General features: G+C 38.1%; 3 protein-coding genes across 3 annotated transcripts; all 3 read left to right on the plus strand.

Annotated features, from left to right (window-relative positions):
- Positions 1–702: 702 nt before the first annotated feature.
- Positions 703–1669, plus strand: LOC102528989 (keratin-associated protein 9-3). Its single transcript, XM_072938672.1, has one exon. It carries the CDS (start codon positions 835–837, stop codon positions 1225–1227), a length of 393 nt encoding a protein of 130 aa, XP_072794773.1. The 5' UTR covers positions 703–834; the 3' UTR covers positions 1228–1669.
- Positions 1670–6227: 4558 nt separating this feature from the next.
- Positions 6228–7115, plus strand: LOC140686081 (keratin-associated protein 9-3-like). Its single transcript, XM_072938673.1, has one exon. The coding sequence runs from the start codon at positions 6305–6307 to the stop codon at positions 6755–6757; it is 453 nt and encodes a 150-aa protein (XP_072794774.1). The 5' UTR covers positions 6228–6304; the 3' UTR covers positions 6758–7115.
- Positions 7116–9021: 1906 nt separating this feature from the next.
- Positions 9022–10183, plus strand: LOC102529268 (keratin-associated protein 9-3-like). Its single transcript, XM_006214299.4, has one exon. It carries the CDS (start codon positions 9089–9091, stop codon positions 9569–9571), a length of 483 nt encoding a protein of 160 aa, XP_006214361.3. The 5' UTR covers positions 9022–9088; the 3' UTR covers positions 9572–10183.
- The last annotated feature ends 13121 nt before the right edge of the window (positions 10184–23304 follow it).

A 23304-nucleotide genomic window follows, 5' to 3' on the forward strand; every position in this document is an offset into this window, starting at 1 on the left:
GACATCTTGTTTTTCACCCGTTGATTTTCCCTAAAACAACTGCTTACATGGAAAAGAGGGAACTGACTATCTGGTTAAAAGAGTTTAGTCTGAGGTCAGAAGACGTGGGTTCAAATTTCAGATTCACCACTTGTTAGTGTGAACTTGGACAAATTACTTTAATCTGTGGCTCAGTTTTCTCCTGTTGATGATGGGACAGCAGTGGTACCTCCCCCATCGAAGTGCTGTGAAAATTAAATGAATTGATACATGCAAAGTCTCCGAACCATTTGGACACTTAATAAGTACTCCAAAAACATCATCAGTAGCAATTCACCCACATTTTCTAGCCCTAAGGAAAGCATCCCCTTCTGTCCAGCTTCACAGTCAAGGTGAAGATGAGAAAAGCAGCAGTCAGCTCTGGCTAGTGGGAATTAACCTGTCATGTGAGACCCAAGAATTCAATTACAAGGGTCAACACTGAGTCATATTGACACTCCTTAAAGGTGAGGCTTCAGTTAATTATTCTTGGGGCAATGAGCAAATTTTAACAAATATGTGGAATTAGGGGTTATATAACCAGTGAACGCTAATGACTACTTGACCATGGTGAAGAATCCTAATTGAAGGCCAAATAAAATTAACTTTTAAAAGCTTTCAGAGGTTGAACAAGTAACTCAGGGATAGGCCAATGACCATTCAGAGACAAGTTATTTTAAAACAAACAAGGAAGGGGCTTTAAGAATTATGTAAATAATAGCTGGTCAAGGCTTATAAAAGGCCAGATGTAGAAGGTGAAGCCAAAACTCAGAAACTCCTCTTAACAAGCCAGCTCTCAGCCCAACTCTTGATACCATGGCCTGCTGTTCCACCAGCTTCAGCGGATTTCCCATCTGTTCTACTGGTGGGAACTGTGGCTCCAGCTGCTGCCAGACCAGCTGCTGCCAGCCAACCTGCTGCCAGACCAGCAGCTGTGAGACTGGCTGTGGCATTGGTGGTAGCATTGGCTGTGGCCAGGAGGGTGGCAGCGGAGCTCTGAGCTGCCGCACCAGGTGGTGCCGCCCTGACTGCCGCGTGGAGGGCACCTGCCTGCCTCCCTGCTGCGTGGTGAGCTGCACCCCACCAACCTGCTGCCAGCTGTACCTCGCCCAGGCCTCCTGCTGCCGCCCATCCTACTGTGGACAGTCCTGCTGCCGCCCAGCCTGCTGCCTCTGCTGTGAGCCCACCTGCTGTGAGCCCACCTGCTGAGAGCCCACCTGCTAAAAGTCAGGTTTCTGATTTTCAACTTGAAATTTCAACTTCCAGCTCAGTCCATGAACTAATAATCTCCTCAATCACCCCTGGGCCACTAACAAGTTCTTGAATTTTTATTCGACTCTTTTTTGAAGGTTTACCAAATATTTGGGCCTCACAGACCTGTCTGATTCCATTCAATGCTAAAAAGATCTTGAGCGCTCCACTGAAGCTGCCAAGATATAAGTTTGACCTAAGAAATGTGAAAACCAATTTGCCTCAGGATCAGCCTTCAGCAAGCATCTTCTCCACGGCCCAGTGCTTCCAAGGCTGTGGCAGAACCATCTGTCCTTCTCAGAAACATTCATCTCCTAAACTCCACCATCTTGCAAACTGCATTTCCTATGATAGGGGAACAATATACCGAGGTTTAATAAACTCTATCTTTGGTACAGCAGACATGTCTCTTTTTCTTCTTTGAGTCTGCTCATGATGTATATTTTGGAGGAAGTCACACAGTAAGATTCTAATCTGGTTTTGATATCCCACACTGTGATTCTTATACCGTGTTAGGAAACATGATCAAATCCAGGGGAGGTTAATCCCCATAAAAAGATACAGCAGAGGTGGTTACACAGGCCTCCAGTTGGCATGGGCTGTACTGCTGTACCCCTACTTTACACAGTGTTTTCATAACCAGGAAGTTACAGATGTCAAGACCTCTGTATCTAGAGCCAGAATATGACTTATTTTGTCATGTCTGTAAGAGGAATATTCTCTTCCAGGCAATCTTCAAACAGTGGTAATGCACACCAATAAATCATCCTCTTACATGTCATCTTACAGAGTAAAGCAAGTGAACCGTAAGTTGGGAAAGGCTCACTGAGGAAATATACTTTCACTTAGATGGAGGTTTTTACACCAAAAACATTTCCCCCGGCTTCTAAACTGAAGTGAGAATAATAGCTATTTTGTCCTAGTTTTAGAATCAACGTGTCTACTTTGGGTTAAAATCTTAACAGAAATACATGCATACTTATTATACATATACATGCATTTATATGTAATACAGATATACAATGGATTTTGGTACCTTTAAGCACAAGTAGGGGAGAAGAAGGGGAAGTTTCCTAAATATGGGTGATTTTTGGGGACAAGAATCAAGATTAATCATAGTTTCTTGTACTTAGAGCTGGAGGAGACTGAAAGTACTCTTCTTTATTAAGAATATCACATTGGCTAAAATTACAATGCTTTATTCATTCAAGGGTTAATGAAAATCAAGAAAGTAGAGGGCATGAGTAAAGGGTAACACATAAGCAAAGAATCATTTTCCCTAGCATATCGAGAGATTTGATCTAATCCAGAAAACATCCTTGAAAAACAGAACAGAAGTAGAGACACATTTTGTCCTCTTGCCCCTTTGATTCTAACTACTGATACTTTTAGGTATTGCCCCTTAATAGCTCCTGCTGAGAAAAAAAATAATAAAATAACATGTGACTTTAGTAAAATGCAAATTGGCCTATTCATTATTACCATATACTGCTAATCATTCATTCTCTCTTTTATTCAATGAGCATTTACTGAGCAACTACACATAAGATGGTACAGAAAGCACTATGTAGGCCATCAATGTGAACAGACATGGGCAGATCATGTCCTTAAGGAATGAAAGACCTGGTAGGGCAATTACAGGATTTTAGCTCCAAACGTGTCTGAGAGATCATCTCATTTTACAATGAATAAACGGGTGTTCAGAGGGGATTAAGTGACTTTTCTGAGGTCACACAGTCACTTAAAAGTAGACCTAGTTTGAGAAGCCTATTTAGTTTAATTAACTTAATTAGCTCTCCTTTGAGAGTTCAGTCCCCTACATCACATGACCATTCACAATCACCTAAAGCTGGGCCCTTTTAAAGAGTCCCTTTCAGCTTAAAATTCTCTGGTTTTCTTAAATCCAAAAGCACAAACTAAAACATTTGAGGGTTTCATCAATAGGAGGATGATTGAATCAAGTGTGGTATGATCATACTCTGGAATACTACACAGCTATTTAAAAGAATGAGTAATATGCATAGGATAGGCTGACAAACTGGATAGCTTAGATGAAACTGATAAATGCCTAGAGACACTCAACTTACTGAAACGGAATCATAAAGAAATAGAAAATCTGAACAGATCTATAATTAACAAGGAGATGGAATCAGTAATAAAACATTCCAACAACGACAACGACAACAACAACAACAAAAATCCCAGTACTAGAAGGTTTCACTGGTGAATTCTATCAAATATTTAAAGACAAAGTAACACCAGTCCTCCTCAGGCTCTTCAAAAAAAAAAAATACTGAAGATGAAGGAATTTTTCCAAACTCATTCTACAAGGTTAGATTTACTCTGATACCAAAGCCAGACAGACACTACAAGAAAGCAAAATTATAGACCAATATCCCTGATGAATATTGATTTTAAAATTCTCAACAAAATATTATCAAACAGAACTCAACAGTATGTTTAAAAGGATTATATACCATGACTAAATGGAAGTTTATCCTAGAATGCAAGAATGGTTTAACATATGAAAACTAATCAATGTAATACATCACATAACTGAATGAAGGAAGGAAACACTTGGTTATCTCAATAGATGCAGAAACTATCTCAGCATAATAAAAGCCATATATGAAAAGCCCACACTAACATCATACTCAACAGTGAAAGACTGAAACTTTTCCTATTGATCAGGAACAAGAAAAAGATGCTCACATTTACCTATTCTATTTATCATAGTACTGAATGTCTAAGCCAGAGTAATTAGGCAAGAAAAAGAAGTAAAAGTTATCTACGTAAGAAAGAAAGAAGTAAAATTGTCTATTTGCAAATGACATATTATATATAGAAAACCCTAGACTCCACCAAAAAAAAAAAAAACCCAAAAACAAAAACTGTTACAACTAACAATGAATTTAGTAAAGCTGCAGGATAAAAATCAATATATAAAATCAATAGCATTTCTATACACTAACAACAATCTATCAGAAAGAGAAATTAAAGAAACATCTCATTTACAATAGCATCAAAAAAAATACTTAAGAATAAAGTTAATCAAGGAGGTGAAAGATTTGTACACTGAAAGCAGTAAGACTTTGATGAAAGAAATTGAAGACATAAATAAATGAAAGGTATTCCATGCTCATGGCTGGAAGAATTAATATTGTTAAAATGTCCATACTACCCACAGTGATCTGCAGATTCAAGGCAATCCTTACCAAAAATCCAATGATATTTTTCACAGAGATAGAACAAACAATCCTAAAATTTGTATGGAGCCACAAAAGACCCAGGATAGCCAAAGCAATCTTGAGAAAAAAGAACAAAGCTGGAGACATCACACTTCTGATTTCAAACTATACTACAAAGCTACAGTAATCAAAACAGTATGGTACTGACATAAAGGCAAACATATAGACAAATTGAATAGAATACAGAGACCAGAAATAACCCTCACATATATGGTCAAAGATTTTCAACTAGGGCGCCAAGACCATTCAATAGGAAATGACAGTCTTTTCAACAAATGGTGTTGGGAAAACTGGATATCCACATGCAAAAGAATGAAGTTGGACCTTTATCTTAAGACATCTACAAAAGTTAAAATGGATCAAAGACTTAAGCATAAGAGCTAAAATGATAAAACTCTTAAAAGAAAACATAGAGGAAAAGTTTCATGATATTGGATTTGATAATGATTTCTTGGATATGACACCAAAAGAACAGGCAACAAAAGTAAAAGAAAAAAAAAGATAAACTGAAGTACATCAAAATTAAAAGCTTCTCTGCATCAAAGGAGACAACAAAATGAAAAGGCAGTCTACAGAATGGGAGAAGATATTTGCAAATCATATATCTGATAAAGGGTTAATATACAGAATACATAAAGAACTTAACAACAAGAACAACAACAAAACAATTAAAAATTGGGCAAAGAACATGAATGGACATATCTACAAAGAAAATATACAAATGGCCAACAAGCATACGAAGGTATCATGATCATTAGGAAAATGCAAACAAAAACCAGTGACATGCCACCTCACATCCATTAGAATGACTACTCTCAAAAAACCCAACAAGTGTTGGCAAGGAAATGGAGAAACTGTAACCTCTGTGCATTCTTGGTGGGAATGTAAATGATACATACACTATGGGGAACAGTATGGCTGTTACTGAAAAAATAAAAAATAGAATTACACGTGATTCAGCAATTCTACTCCTAGGTATATACCCAAAAGAACTGAAAGCATGATCTTGAAGAGATATTTGTACATCTATGTTCCTGGCAGGATTAATTACAATAGCGAAAAGTTGGAAACAACCCAAGTTCACTGATGGATGTCAATGTACAGATTGTAGTCGAGTCAGAAAACAATCTACAAGCAAAAGTCATTAAGGGTTTCAACTGGAAATATGTACATTGATGACTGAAGGCAAAAATACTCCTAAGAACTCTGAGGATCCTGTAACTTGCACAAACGGAACATAGGAGGGCGTACTTCTTTTGATGTTGATGAGTCAGGTGATAGCTCATGTTTTGATGACACTAATGGTAGTCATTTCAAGTCTGGACAAATTGTTTACAAATCATGATCCTTAACTGAGTGACCACTTAGGAAGAGAATGTTCAGTTTAGATAAACTCTGCCTAAAGGTTATCAAAGGACATCTATGACAAAGTAAGCCAGGGTAATGGTTGGCCTGAGCCTAGTCTGTCATGTGACTTGCAGAAAGAGGTGCTGATGTGATTGGCTTTCATAATGAGTCTTCACTTGATCCAAAGAGCAAAGAAGAAACATAATGAGATTTAATTGAATAATGACCAAAGCAGGCTATTGAAAATGCTATTTATAACTTTCCAAACAACTCAAGTATTAGCCAATCAGAGACTGACTTTGCAATGCTATCAAGGAAACATGCTAAATGTTAGCAAATACCTGGCTCTGCCATATATATAAAAGGCCAGATGTAGAAGGTGAAGCCAAAACTCAGAAACTTCTCTTAACAAACCAACTCTCAGCCCAACTCTTGATACCATGGCCTGCTGTTCCACCAGCTTCAACGGATTTCCCATCTGTTCTACTGGTGGGAACTGTGGCTCCAGCTGCTGCCAGCCAACCTGCTCCCAGACCAGCTGCTGCCAGCCAACTTGCGGCCAGCCAACCTGCTCCCAGACCAGCTGCTGCCAGCCAACTTGCTGCCAGACCAGCAGCTGTGAGACTGGCTGTGGCATTGGTGGTAGCATTGGCTGTGGCCAGGAGGGTGGCAGCGGAGCTCTGAGCTGCCGCACCAGGTGGTGCCGCCCTGACTGCCGCGTGGAGGGCACCTGCCTGCCTCCCTGCTGTGTGGTGAGCTGCACCCCACCAACCTGCTGCCAGCTGTACCTCGCCCAGGCCTCCTGCTGCCGCCCATCCTACTGTGGACAGTCCTGCTGCCGCCCAGCCTGCTGCCTCTGCTGTGAGCCCACCTGCTGTGAACCCACCTGTTAAAAGCAAGGTTGCTGATTACTTAAGAATGAAAGGGGAAGCAGAGCTAAATTATGCAGATCTCTGAAGGAGTGTTCAATTTTACCTGGATGCTAAGTATCATGCTATTTCTAAGCCACTCAGAAATGAAAGCCTTAGGACCCTCTTGGATGTTTTGAATTAGCAACTGAAAACATGCATTGGCCACAGTATCTGGATATCCTGCCTTGCTTGAGCAGGGCCCCAGAGTGGAGTAATTCTTCATTTAAGTGGCATCTCTGGTCTCCTTCCTGTCTCTTGACCCCCACATACTTTCAAACCTCCTTTCTCCCTGCATAGCCTCTGCTAATGTCAAATAAAATGTTTAAATGTGCAAAGCAAACTGAGTTATTTTCTTCCTTCTACCTTCAAGCTTGTCCACCTTTAGCTGGAATTCAGAAAGAGCTAATTTGCATTTTGATAATATTGCTAAGGCATAAACAGAAAGTCCAAACCAGAATGATTAAATATAAATTACATTATGCTTGAATCCACCCGTTAATAAAATGTTCCATGCATTCAATAATCTTTACAATTACTCAGATACTTACCCGGTCTAATCTATTATGATTAGGTCTAAACCAATAAAGCCGTTTCTACCTAAAATTTTCAGGTTGATCAAAGCAATGGGATTTCTACCTGGATGAACTTCTACCATTTTGAAGCTTCTTCCACTTAATATACTAGATGTTCCTCTTCATGCAAACTCCATCTCTAAAGAAATTGTATTACCTACTGACTAGATTTTAAAATATTTACCAGTTACGGTCTATCGGATACTACCTATTTTCTAAGAACATTTAGGTTTAATTCCTATAACTTAGTCTACTATATTCTTCCCACTGATCCCCAGATTGCTCTCTAAGTTTCAACTCTTAACACTCACCTCCATTTACTGTAAGTTTTTATAAGATGTATCTATGGTCTAAATTCACAGCGAAAGAGAATGTGACAATGAATGTATGTATGTTCATGTATAACTGAAAAATTGTGCTCTATACTGGAATTTGACACAACATTGTAAAATGACTATAATTCAATTTAAAAAAGTTAAAAAAAAGATATTCTATGGTCTAAATGAGAGTAGAACAAACAGCTATGGAGATTCCTAGTGAGTTCCACCATCACCTTTTGTCAGACACGTGCATCAAAAATCTGAAGCAACTATGTATTTTACACTTTGCAACCCAATTTGAACCAAAAATACCCTTTACCATTTAATTTTTCAATTCTCCAATAAGTATTTGAGCACAATATACAAGACACAATAGAACAAAACATAGGACACTTTTAGAAAAGTATTTTTTGAGATATTTACAAACTCCCAGCACTTACCTCTATCATTTAATTGGTAGCAGTGGTAGATCACACACAAAAGAATAAAGTTGATGGCGGTGCAGTCTTTAAAATATCATCACTTGTGGATATTTTTTCCCGAGCCTTAGTTTGACTATTAAATGTAAAAATAATTTCAGCATTTCCTATTCTCTTCTGACAATAATAAGGACTCCTTCATTAGAGGCACAACAGCTTGAAAACTCTATTTAATCATTTATAAGTGGTACAGGCATCTGTGAATCATGCTTTTTACTTCACCCATTCAAAATCAGATTCGATAAACATTTACTAAGGTTCTACCAGAAGCTAAGCACTGTGCTGGATATCTTTATATATATACTACATCCTTTGGTTGACAAGAAAATATTTCTGGCCTGGAACATGAATAAATATTTACACATTTCAAATTGGTTGAAATCAAAGGAACTATGATGGTAATTTAATTTGATGTTGGAATACATAAGTTGGAAGCTTTTAATGATGCATGACCAAAGGTAACTTTTAGATCAGTGTATGTCCTGATGTCCCAAATTCAAGAGAATTCAATCTATATATCCAGAAGGAAAAAATAATAGTTAAAAATAAAAGCACAGTTACTCTTAGCCTTAGCGATCTGGACAGAGTGTCACCTGGAATAACTACCTCTACAAAACAGGGGTATTGACGTGGACTAAAATGGGAGGTCTCTTTGAACATGGGAAACCACAAGCTTATTCCAAAGAGTAAAGGACCGATATGACGAATCCCAATGAAACTATAAAAACAAAGTAATTTCTAAACTGTTGCTCATAGTGTATTGTAAGTATTTTAATGTAAGCCAATCAGAGGACCACTGAGGAACAAATTTAAATAAAAACAAGGAAGATATGCTAAGAATTTTACAAATAGCAGCTGGCCCAGACATATAAAAGGCCTGACACAGAAGTCACCATCAAAAGTCCTCCAAGCATTCCAACTCTCAGCCCAACTCTTGATACCATGGCCTGCTGTTCCACCAGCTTCAACGGATTTCCCATCTGTTCTACTGGTGGGAACTGTGGCTCCAGCTGCTGCCAGCCAACCTGCTCCCAGACCAGCTGCAGCCAGCCAACCTGCTCCCAGACCAGCTGCTGCCAGCCAACTTGCTGCCAGCCAACCTGCTGCCAGACCAGCTGCTGCCAGCCAACTTGCCGCCAGACCAGCAGCTGTGAGACTGGCTGTGGCATTGGTGGTAGCATTGGCTGTGGCCAGGAGGGTGGCAGCGGAGCTCTGAGCTGCCGCACCAGGTGGTGCCACCCTGACTGCCGCGTGGAGGGCACCTGCCTGCCTCCCTGCTGCGTGGTGAGCTGCACCCCACCAACCTGCTGCCAGCTGTACCTCGCCCAGGCCTCCTGCTGCCGCCCATCCTACTGTGGACAGTCCTGCTGCCGTCCAGCCTGCTGCTTCTGCTGTGAGCCCACCTGCTGCGAGCCCACCTGCTAAAAACCAGGTTACTCATTTTCAGTTGCTCAGGATACAGCATCTCTGAACAATTTATCCCCTCAACCACCCATGGACCACAGTGAAAGTTCTTAAACATCCATTTGGACTTTTGTTATGGGAGCTACCAAATGTATGAGTTTTATCTGATTTCATCCTGCAGTGAATATCTTGACTTTCCACTGTGGACACAGAAATGTTGCAAACCCACCTGCTGATCATCAAATTGCTCTGGATATACTATTTCTGACTTTCTTGCCAGGTTCAAAATTGCTGACATAGTGTGGAGTTTATCCTTGTGAACTGTCCACAAGTCTAATTCCCCCTGCTTTATGATCTATTTTTAACTTCTTTTTACCTGAAAATTTTTTCCATCATCAAAAGCAACAGAGTATAGCCACATAACATCTTCAGACATCACCAGCAAGAAATAGAAGCTCTTCACCCAACATTCAGCCTCTAAGAAGGAGCCTAGACTCATCCATATTTCAACTTCTGATTCCATCTCCCTTTTTTTGGATCATAAGGATCATGCCTGTCGGCTATTTCAATTAGAATCTGTGATACAGTATCTTCTGTCATTTCTTAATAAATGTTATATGCTGGGCAAGGAAACTATGGTCTGTGTTTCCACTTGTACAGAAAATGGATTAATTGCTTAAAATTCAAGAATGCCTAGTTGAAAGAAATACATTTGCTTCTTTTTAAAAGAGACTGATGTCATATATAGTGCAAGCATTCACTCATTCATTTCTTCAATAAAAATTTATTGGCCACCACTTCTCAAGCAGGGACTACGAAGATCAGAATGATGAAGAATCAGTTCTCATCCTTGGGGAACTTACTACCCAGAAAAAACAATATTTGTGTGAAAATGGCTACATACAATGTGACAATATAAATTGTAGTTTCTTAGCAGTTGATAGAAGAAAATTCTATCTTAGGGACAGATACTTAAGTGGTCAGTATGCCTTGACAGTGAACTTTCAATAGGTGTATCTATATGGGATATGCATACTGGCAACCCCAAAAGCCCAGAGAAGGATGTAAAACAGCTACACAAAGAGACAAAGAAGGGAACTTTTTTTTTTTAACACCATAAAGGGAGTTAAGGGAAAAAAGGGAGAGAAGAGATCTAGTCAGGAAGTAATGAATATTGCTATAGCATCACTCTCCATTAAGTTACCAAACTCACAGAATCCTTGGGGGTGGGCCTTCTTTCTTGTGAAAACCCTGAAGAACCTGAGTTTTGTGTCTGGGTTGCTTCAAGGGAAGGTGGAAACAGCCCAAGAGCCAGACAGAGCAGGGGGAACCATAAGAAAGAAAGTAATGCCTCGGGAACTCTCAGAAATTGTGGAGGGGATGTGGATGTAGTCTGAAGTCAAGGAGCATGACACCACCAGCTTTGTTCTGCTTTCTCAATATTGCCTTAGAAATTCAGGGGTTTTGTGGTTCCATTTAATTTTAGGATTATTTGTACTAGTTCTGTGAAAAAAGTCATGAGAATTTTGGTGGAGATTGCATTAAGTCTATAGGTTGTTTTGGGTAGTATGACCATTTTAACAATATTAATTCTTTCAATCCAAGAGTATGGGATATCTTTCTTTTCTTTGTGTCATCTTCAATGACATTTCCTTCATCAATGTTTCACAGTTTTCAGAGTACAGATCTTTCACCTCCTTGGTTAAGTTTATTCTTAGGTGTTTTATTCTTTTTGATGCAATTTTAAATGGAATTTTTAAAATTCTCTCTCTGATAGATCACTATTAGTGTACAGAAAAGCAACATACTTCTGTGTATTAATCTTGTAATTCTGCAACTTTATTGAATTCATTTATTAGTTTTAATAATTTTTTGGTGGAGACTTTAGGGTTTTCTATATAGACTATCATGTCATCTGCAAATGGTGACAATTTTACCTCTTCCCTTTCAATTTGGATGTCTTTCATTTCTTTTCCTTGTCTAATTGCTGTGGCTAGGACTTCCAATACTACATTAATAGAAAAGCTGAGAGCAGGAACCCTTGTCTTGTTCCTGAATTTAGAGGAAATGTTCTTGGCTTTTCACCACTGAGTATGACGTTAGCTGTGGGTTTGTCATAAATGGCCTTTATTATTTTGAGATATGTTCCCCCTGTAGCAACTTTGATGAGAGCTTTTATCATGAATGGATGCTAAATTTTGTCAAATTTTTTTTCTGTGACCATTGAGATAATCATGTACAACTCAATATCAAAAAAATAAAACAAGACAAACAACCCAATCAGAAAATGGGCAGAAGACCTGAGTAGACATTTTCCCAAAGGATGGCCAACAAGCACAAGAAAAGATGCTCAACATTGCTAATTACTAGAGAAATGAAAATCGAAACAAGGATGGCCTATCACCTCACACTAGTCAGAATGGCCATCATCAAAAAGACCACAAATAACAAATGTTGGCAAGGTTATGGAGAAAAGGAATCTTGTACACTGTTAGTGAGAATGTAAATTGATGCAGCCATTATGGAAAATAGTATGGAGGGTCCTAAAAACTAAAAATAGAACTATCATACAATTCAGCAATTCTACTCTCAGGTATATACTTGGAAAAAACAAAAACACTAATTTGAGAAGATGCATGCACCCCAAAGTTCATAGCAGCACTATTTACAATAGCTAAAATATGGAAGCAACCCAAGTGTCCACCAACAAACAAATGGATAAATAAGATGTGATATATGATTGATATATATATTCATTATATATTAATGATTATAATTAATTAATAATTACAATTAATTAATTACATATAACAAATATAGAATATTCATTATATATTTTATATATAATGGATATATAATATTATATATATATTATATATAATGGAATTATATATATATATAAAGGAATATTACTCAGCCAGAAAAATGAAATTCTGCCATTTTCATCAGTATGGATAGATCTAGAGAATATTATGCTCAGTGAAGTAAGTCAGAGAGAGAAAGACAAATACTGTATGATATCACTTATATGTGGAATCTAAAAAATAAAATGAATGTATATAGCAAAACAGAAACAGACTCACAGATATAGAAAACAAACTAATGGTTACCACTGGGGAAAGGGATGGTGGAAGGGGCAAGTTAGGAGTATGGAATTAAGAGATACAAACTACTATGTATAAAATAGATAAGCAACAAATATACATTGTACAGCATAGGGAATTAGAGCTATTATTTTGTAATAACTTTTAATGGAGTATAATCTATAAAAATATTGAATCACTATCCTGTACACCTGAATCTAATATTGTGAATCGATTATATGTCAATAAAAATTTTTTTAATAAGTAAATAAGTAGCCCAACCTACATATCTGTTGGAATGGATATAATTCAAAGCAACAGCACCACCAAATACTGGTGAAATGTACATGGAGCAACAGAAACACTTACTCATGGCTGTTGGGAAAGCAAAATGATACAGACACTTTGGAAGACATCTTGTTGCTCCAGTGACAGTTTTACAGCACCACTTATTGAAGACACTGTCTTTTCTCCATTGCAAATTTTTGCTTCCTTTGTCATAGATTAATTGACCATAGGTGAGTTTCTTTATGGCCTCTTTCTTTATTCTGTTCCATTGATCTGTGTGTCTGTTTTTGTGCCAGAACTATGCTGTTTTGATTACTCTAGGTTTGTAGTATAGTCTGAAGTCAGGGAGCATCATACCTCCAGCTTTGGTTTGCTTTCTCCAGATTGCTTTGGATATTTGGGATCTTTTGTGGTTCCATACAAAATTTTATTTGTTCTAGTTCTGTGAAAAATGCCATTGTATTCTGACAGAGATTGTATTGGATCTGTAGATCACTTTGGATAGTGTGGCTAAATAAACATTAATTCTTCCAATCCATAAATACAGAATATTTTTTACTTGTGTCACCTTCAATTTCTTTCATTAATGTTCTATAGTTTTCAGAGTACAGGTCTTTCACTTCCTGGTTAAAAATGTTCCTAGGTATTTTATTATTTTTGCTACACTTACAAATGGGATTTTCTTAATTTCTCTTTCTGGCAGATCATTATTAGTGTATAAAAATGCTACAGATTTATGTATATTAATGTTGTATCCTATAAATTTATTTAATTCATTTATTAGTTCTGATAGATTTTTGGTGGAGTCTTCAGGGTGTTCTATGTATAGTATCATGTCATCTGCGAATGGTGACACTTTTACTTCTTCCCTTCCAATTTGCATGCCTTTTATTTCTTTTTCTTGTCTGATTACTGTGCTAGGGCTTCCAATAGTTGAATAAAAGTGGCAAGAGTAGGCATAATGGTCTTGTTACTGCTCTTAGAGGAAATGCTTTCAACTTTTCCCGGTTGAGTGTGATGTTGGCTGTAGGTTTGTCACATATGGCCTGTATTGTGGTGAGTTACATTCCCTCTATACTCACTTTGTTGAGAGATTTTGTCATAAGTTGAATTTTGTCAAAATCTTTTTCTGCATTTATTGAGATGATCATATTTTTTTTCTTCAATTTGTTACTGTGGTGTATCATGTTGACTGATTTGCAGATATTAAACTATCCTTACATCCCTGGGATAAATCTCACTGTATCATGGTATATGGTTCTTTAATGTATTGTTTAATTCAGTTTGCTTGTATTTTGTTGAAGATCTTTGCATCTATATCCATCAGTGCCATTGGCCTATAATTTTCTTTTTTTTTTTTTTTTTTGGTATCTTTGTCTGGTTTTTGGTATGAGAGTAATGATGGCCTTGTACAATGAGTTCAGCAGCATTCCTCTCTGCAACTTTTTAGAATAGTTTGAGAAGGATAGGTGTTAACTCTTCTTTAGATGTTTGGTAAAATTCATTTGTGATGTAGGTTTTGCTTGTTCTCCTTTTTTATGGTTCCTTTAGGCATAAGTGTAGGTTGTTTATTTGAGGTTTTTCTTTTTCCCTGAGGTAGGCTTTTATCACTATAAACTTTCCTCTTAGAACTGCTTTTGCTGCAACCCATAGATTTTAGATCATTGTGTTTCCATGTTCATTTTCCTCCAGGTGTTTTTTTTTCTCCTCTTTGATATTTTCAATGACCCATTGGTTTTTTTAGTGGCATATTGTTTAGGATCTCAAAGAGATTTGCACTCCCATGTTCACTGCAGCATTATTCACAATGTCCAAGACATGTAAACAACCCAAATGTCCACCAACAGATGATAGAGAAAGGAAATGTGCCATTTACATACAGTGGAGTATTATTTAGCCTTTAAAAAGAAGGAAATTATGTCATTTGTAACAATATGGATGGACCTGAAGGACATTATGATAAGTTATATAAGTCAGATACAGAGGAGCAAATACTAGATGATCCCATATATATGATGAATCTAAAACTCACAGAAGCAGAGTCAAATAGTGGTTACCAGGGGCTGGTGGGTAAGGGAAGTGGGGAGGTGATGGTCAAAGAGTATAAAGTTTCAGTTATGCAAGATGAATAAGTCTTAGAGAACTGCTGTACATCATAGTGTCTATAGTTAACAATACTGTATACTAAAAGCTTTACTGAAAGGATAGATAGTGTTCTTATCACACACACACACACACAAAAGAGGACAGGAGGAAACTTTTGGGAATAACAGGTATGTTTATGGCTTTGATTGTGGTAATGGGTGTATACTTATCTCCAAAGTCATCAAGTTATATATATTAAATATGTACAGCTTTTTGTATGTCAATCATATCTCAATAAATTGGTATTTATAAAATAAACAAATGAGGTTAAATAGCTTGTTTATAGTCATACATAAAAAGTGAAATACAAACACAACTCTGACTCTAAAACTCACGAAGAAACCATGAAATTAAGAAACTGGAAGTAAAGAATGGTGTGGAAAGATTCAGGGGATTTAAAGGTGGCTATTTCGGAAGCTGTGGGCTTCTCTGTGCCAGCTGTTAAGTTACTGTCTCTCAGCTTCACATCCTCCTTTCTGCACTCAGTTCTGTGATGCTGTGATGATGCTCTGCAAAATTCCTTATAGTTAAAGCTGCTCCACATGTGGCTTTGCCACCAGAGGGGGACAGAGGAAAACTGCAAGGCTGGAGGAGGAAGGGACTGTTCATTCCTTTTTGCTTCCTGCTGCTTAACTGGGGCTTCCTGTATGTAGTGATTCTCGGGATTATCACCCCAGTAACACTCCAGTAGCTACAGACGCTTTCCATAGCAGCATCTAAATGCAGTTTGCAGTTTTCTCAACACTTATAGAACCAGCTTCATTGCGCCCTCCTCAGAATCACCAGCACCGGCCAGTCATTTCTGAAATGCCTGAATTTCAGCGCTACAGGGCAACCCCTTCTCTAAATGCCTGTTTTAAGTCCTTCCCTTTTCCCTTTAAAGGAAGCATCACTCCTAGGGCTTTCTGCATTTCCTACATTTGTAACATCTCAGCGTCCCCTTTTTATACTTTTAGTTACCTAAAAACATAGCTTAAAATTCTTCATATAAAATTCACCTAATTCAAATAATAAGTGTGGTTCTTGTCTCCAGACTGAACTCTGTTATACTTGCAATGCCTTTGAAATTTCAGATTATTTAGTGAATCATTTATTCAGATTTTTCACTTACTCCCTTTGTTTAATCATTGTAGACAATTATGGAAAAAAGTAGTCTCTCAGCTTTGGAGGTGGCAGGCAGAGAATTACAACACTGTAGGCCTGATATAATCTAGTTGAGGAACTAGAAAGATTACTTAACACCATTTAGCTCGTAGTTAAGTAAGTTCTGCAATTTCTATTAAAAACTTTTCATATAAAGTGGGCTGTGCCCTTTGTTAATTACTGATCTATCCACCAAACCATAACACTGACCTAAGAAACCTGCTTTCCATCATGATTATTCTATTAAATGCCAATAGGCAAAAGTTTTAAAAGCAAGGACACAAAGGGATTTTGAGAAACTTCAAGGGAGCAAATGTTGAATCATCATATCAACTGAAGCTTTGGAATTTGGATAAGACTGGGGATTTGAGTATTAAGTAAAATTGTTTTTGTGAGATTGAAAGAGACTAATCCAATGCACCAAGTATCAGTCTATATTGGATCTTTTCATTTCTGGTACATTTTTTTTCTTATTTATTCCTACACTACAAATATGAGACAGAGAAACAGAATTGATAAACTAAATGATCTGAAAATAAAAATATCTGGCTTTTAAAAGACTAACTTTTAAAACACAAAATTTCAAGACTTTTGGCCTCTCAACTTTTTAACATACTATTTATTTTAGGTAGAAGAGACAAACTAAATCTTTTCCCCAAAGGATCAGAAGAATCCTGGTCTGAATGTTGCCAGAATAAAGTAATGCAATTATGTTATATGTAGGATGGTACTCATTTGTTTAAAAGATAAGACCCAATATACCCCGGAAAAAAGATCCTAGCAGGTTTATAATATTTTGGGCTGAAGGAGTGAAGGAACTCAGGATTTTCAGGGCAACTGAGGCCTGGAAGCATGAGGAAGTTTGAGAAGAGTCAAAGATGACAGAAGTTTAGAGCACTGCTCACCGCTCCCTAATGACAATTTGTTCTTTTCCACTGCTGTGCATTTACTGCATTGTGCACTGATTAGACATATCTTATTCACTACAGCGGGAATGACTCCTCTGCCTTGTGTTCGAGTCCTGTGTGTCCAATGAACCCTGTAGAATCTAAAACTCTTGAGAGCAAACCTGTGTCCTGCTCATTGTTGAATGCTCTAAATCTCCTAGCACAGTGCAAGGCAAAGAGCTGGTGCTCGACAACGATTAGTTGAAATAAACTGAATTATATATGTTATCTTGAAAAATATAATCGTCAATAATGGAGAGATGATGGGTTGGTGTAAAATGTTAAGAATACAGACCTGGGAGCCACACAGCTTTGGTTCAGAGCCCAATTCCACTATTTACCACCTACTGACCTTAGGCAATGTATTTCACTTCCCTAGGTCTCAGTTTCCCTTACCTATAAAACAGAGGATAACTTCAATACCAACCTCATAGGGTTGTTGTAAGAATTAAGTGTCATAATGTATGTAAAACACTTAGAACTGTATCTGTTACATAGTAAATGCTATATAAGGATTTGATGATATTACATAACCAGCTGTATACTTAGCAAACTAAGCTAACAACTCAAAATATGTTTTCAAGTCATAATGTCTGCTAATATTTAAATACGTAAACATTTAACCCTCTTAATTAAAAAAAATCAAGTACTACAGGAGCTCTTTGGAAAACCAGTGGTTACTTAATTCAATCTAGTAATCAGATTTGTCTAACCAATGGACGGAAACATCTCTGAAGCAAAATAAAATTATAAGATACAATTATTATTGGCAAATAATTCCAAAGATAAACTAAAAAATTACTATGGGGGGAAGGTGTAGCTCAGTGGTAGAGTGCTTACTTATCATGCACAAGGTCCTGGGTTCAACCCCCAGGACCTCTCTTAAAAATAAATAAACAAATGAACCCAATCACCTCCTTGCCCACACACACTATAGAATATGTATTAGTTTAAATATTGCAATATTAGATTTTCCACAGTAAACAGCTAAAAATGTCATTTTTCCCAGTGCCTGATATGTATTAGGCATTCAAATTTCACTGAACATCCTTTTTCCTAATCAGGTTAATGTTAGTTAAAACATATATTTAGACCTTATGTAACTGGGTATATTCTGTAACTTGCTGCATAGTTTATATCTTACAATAATACATGAGAATTAAACTGAAAGCCGAAGACTCTGAAGAGAAGTAGGCAACACTTCAGGCAGCAGACTTGCATGTGCTGGGTGACTGAGTGCTATGAGAAACGCCAGCATGTTGCAATGCGAACATAACCTGTCCACGTGAGACAGAGACAGAAGAGCCACCCCCTTTAGGCCACATACACCTACACAAATGTAGCCAATATCAGCTGTCCTCAAGTGGCAAAGCAATATTATTTCCATTTGAAGGAAATCCAATTTTAGAGTAATTATCAGTGGAGGATCATAATCTAGCCAAGTCTTGACTATACCAGTCTTGACTATAACCACACACTAGGGAAAAAAATCTTCTTATGCAACTAGAAAAGGCTCCCAAAGTCCACCATTTAACCCAAACCCAGGATCCTTTATCTCCATGCTTATCAAAGAGCAAAGTGGACATTCTGCAGTGAAAGGACTGATGTCACTGTCAGTCCTGATACCAGCCATTCTTTCTTCCAGTCCAGATCATAAAGGAGTTCCCAGAAATTTAAAAGATCTTGCAGTTCATGAAATAAAGACCAAATGTTTTTACTTACAGGCATTTTTATTAGGATGACAAATTGGAAAGGTTCCTATATCCTGCTTTTGTGAAGGGGTGAAGCACTCCTTCAGGCTTAACAAAAACTGGGTTGCCACAAAGCGTGAAACCTCCCAACACTGACATCCCTGCTTCTGTGGGAGGTGCTGTCACGCAAGGGTTTCCCCAACAGCAACCCAGAAATCCACCAAGCTGTTGGGAGGTGAATGCCAGTAAGGCTCATACAGGCTCACAATAAACTGACTAACACGTATAAAAGCCAACTTTTATCTCAGTCCAGGAAGTTGGTAGTAAGCACATCTTTCATCTGTGTTTGATTCTCCCAAATCTTCAGCCCTGCCCCCTCTCATGGGCTTTAGGCTGCTCATTCTCTACAGGTCCTACACTGAACTCATCAGAGACCCCTTTCCCAGCTTTTTGGCTCAGGCCCTCTCTCACCTGGGAGAAAATCTGAGACCTAAACCTGATCCCTGAGCAGCACCTGCCTTCCCAACTGTACTGCCTCCTACCGATTCACCAACCACTGGTATCACTATTCATCCTCTCACCTGGACCACTTACTTACTCTGTCTGTTTCCATGTTGGCCCTGCCGCCGTTCATTTTCCACAGAGCATAATTCACGCCTGATCATTTCCTGCTGTAAATCATCCAGTAGATCCTCAATGCCCTAAAAATAAAATCTAAACTCTGCAGAACAACTGACAAAGTCCTACCTGGCCTGGGACTGCCTACCTCCTTGACTTCATCTCCTACCTCACTGTTCTTTCTCTCTACTTCAGCCACCTGGCAAAGGCTGTCCCTGACCACCCCAGCCAAACCAGGAACACTCCCTGCCCCACTTCCCAATCATGCTCTGGAATATTACTCAGTTGTATTCCCTTCTGGCACGTGTCACAGTCTGAAGTTCTTATTTATTCATTTGTTTACTTTTTTATTGTGTGTCTTCCCCCTAGAATGAACACCATGACAATGAGAGCTTTATCTGACCTGTTTATTTCTACATGCTTAGCAACTAATATGGTGGTAGGCATTTTGCTGAACAAATTAAGAAACGGAAAAAAAGAATGAACATAATTTATAATTATATAAAATTTAATTCCACAAAATACTGATTTTAATTAATAAATGTGAGGCATTACTGCTAGATAAGCCATCATTCACTAGCTCTATGACTTTAAATTATTACTTAATATCCTTACTCCCAGTTTTATCATCTGAGAAATAGGTATAGTAATCACCCTGATCTTATAAGGGTGTAAGAAATAAGGAAGAAGATGTGCATAAAATTCTTAGCACTATGCTTGGCAAGTGGTATACATTCAATAAATGCCAACTATTAGTGGAGGATAAGATTAAGATGTTCCAGTTATTTTAAGAACAAGAATATTCGTTTTATTGTGGAAACTGGTGTGCCATCCAGATAGCGATCCTCAGAAAACTGAGTGATGTGATGAGAAATTCCAGACACGTCACTTTTCTTTCTTCCCACTCAACTACGATGCCCTCTAAGACAGAAATCACGCCCTCCTCATCACTCCTGCAGAACACCCAAGTAGCTTCCCAACCGTGGCCCCTGCCTTCAAATTATCTCCTTTCCACAGCATTGTATTTTGGTTAAGAAAATAAACACTGAAATTTTATGGTCTCAAGATCTTCAATAACCTGGTCCCACCCTCCCACCCATCTTACATGCAACTAACCCAGAGGGGCATCTTCACTTTAGTCAGAACACCACACCCACAGTGAGAGGGAATATGGCACGGTGCTTAAGAGCACAGACTCTGGAGACAGACTGCTTGGCTTCCAAGGCCAGCTCCATCACTCCCTCACTTACTAGGTACTTAGCCTCTCTGCGCCTCAGGTTCCTCATCTGTAAATGGCAAGGATAGTAACACCGCACATGTCAGAGCTTGTGGTGAGAATTGTATCCTACATCTAAAGTGCTCAGCACAAGGCTTAGGACGCAGTAAGTGATGATGACAATGTTGATGAGCCTCCACTCAAAAACTAGTCATCTTTCTAAAACACAAACCCAGTCAGGTCATGTGTATGTGCAAAACCCTTTAATTAACGTCCACTGCCAATCAGATGAAGTTAAAAATCCTAAGTTTAGGAACTTAAGCACAGTGCAAATTCTTCCTGTCGTGGTGCAAGCCCGCCCTTGCAGCTTCAGATCTCCTACTTCTCTTCCCATGCCTCCCCACAGGAGATCCAGACTCTGAGTTTTAACCAACGGACACTTTCTGCCATCCCAGGAACATGCCATGGCACGTTGTTTCTCTGCTTTACTCGCTGAAATTTCCTTCCTATCCCCTTCTATCTGCTAAGCTCCTGTGCGAACTTCAAAATCCACACAAATGGCCCCTTGTTCCCAACTGCTCCCCAGATCTTACAGGAAAAGTCAGTGACACCTACCTCTAAGCTCCCAGTTCTGACCTGGAACACCTAAATGTGCATTCTTGTGTTGTCTGGCATTTTTGCCAGTTTACTTCTCTGTGTCTCTTCTTCTCTATGACCTCCTCAAAGACAGATCCTATTTGCTCCTTTTCTGCATAATACCTGACTTACAGCAGGTGCTCAACCAATGAGCGTTTGAACTAAGAGATATCTATTGAAGCGATGTGGATAATAAGCTTTTAATCCCAGCAGAGGGATCCAAAATCATTCTAGTAAGAACATGGCTAAAATGAAAGCAGTTTTCATGTTAAGTACCTTTTGGATCCATCGCCTTGCTGACTTGCATCTCTTTTGGCTTCTGACTCCTCTATCGTACGATTGTACAATCCTGTATTGTACTCCTCTGTTGTACAATTTTCTACTCAGTTTTACAGCCAGAGGCATTTTATCTGAAGATGGGCCAAGAAAATATACATTTAAAAAAAAGATTTTCAAAGTAATATATTTCTAAATGTTTACCACTTTAAAATTTTTCCTAAAGTAATGCTAAAACATAAGTCTTATGCCTTTACTTATTTAAATGATTTTATTATTAAGGTTTTAGTGGTTTAAATGTCACCAAGTGCTTACCAAGTGTGCGTCATAGAACACTAGCCTATGAAAACTGACAGACAAGAATGCTTCCAAGTAAGTTGAAGAGAAATACATGCTGTATGTCTTTACTGAGAAGTCACAAAGCACTTTAGCATATTAAAGGTCCTGAAAGGTCCACCAACGAAGAATTCAGTATTTTCCAAACTTATTTACCAGAGAACCCTCTAATGTTCTTTGGAACAGGTGTTCATGAAACTCATTTTAGGAACTCCTTTACCGTTTAGCCTCGAAATGGCCCAATACAACTAGTTTGGGGGTCATATGTATCTTAATTTATAACATGATTGGATGGTGTTGTCAAGGGCATCCATCACTGTCACCCATGTAGGTCTGAACTCCCATCTCCGTGCCCCTGACAAGTTACCATTCAAAGCACAAATGAAGGAAATGGAGAACAAATGATCTGTTACAGCTCTGTAGAGAAAGTGCTTCTTAACACAGAACCAGGATCTCTTTCCCTGTAGATTCCATCTGCTCATCTTTTTTTTTTATTTTGTTGAATTGCAGTTTCTTTTTTATTTCACTTTATTTTTATTGAGTTATAGTCAGTTTACAATGTTGTGTCAATTTCCAGTATAGAGCACAATTTTTCAATTATACATGAACATACGTATATTGATTGTCACATACTTTTTCACCGTGAGCTACCACAAGATCTTGTATACATTTCCCTGTGATATACAGCATAATTTTGTTTGTCTATTTCATATATACCTGTCATTATCTACAAATTTCGAACTCCCAGTCTATCCCTTCCCACTCCCCTCCCCCCGGCAACCTCAAGTTTGTATTCTATGTCTGTGAGTCTGTTTCTGTTTTGTATTTATGTTCATTTGTCTTTTCCTTTTCTTTCTTTCTTTCTTTTTCTTCTTCTTCTTCCTTTTTTTTTTTTTTTTTTTGATTCCACATACTGTTCATCTTAATTCAGTCTCTTGGAGCCATGAGAAATAAATCTTGAAATTGTATCCCTTTTTCAGCCAGAAGGCCTAAATCATCACACAGAATCTTCGGTTGCTGGTGGAACAGCAATCAAAAAGCCTAGTTCTGTCTTCATCTGAAGAGCAGACAGAAAATGTGGGGACGATTTGCAGATACCTAGCATACCAGGCCGCTATTAATGATGTGTCATGATTAGACGATAATGACTTGGTGCCTTTGAAGACTGAAATGAAATGTCCATGCAGTGACAAACAGCCAATGTTAAGAGTCCTAATTTGACAACAAAGCCACCTAAGCCCCTTTTATGAGGTAAGGAGTGTGTCTTAAGTAATAAACACTTGGGTAATTAGATGTTTTTTTAATGGAGACAGCTATAAACTGAAACATGGGGGAAAAAAATCTTAGTAATAGGCTGACGCCCTGGGAGGTGGGT

This window comes from Vicugna pacos, chromosome 16 (assembly GCF_048564905.1).
Source record: "Vicugna pacos chromosome 16, VicPac4, whole genome shotgun sequence".
NCBI lineage: Eukaryota > Metazoa > Chordata > Mammalia > Artiodactyla > Camelidae > Vicugna > Vicugna pacos.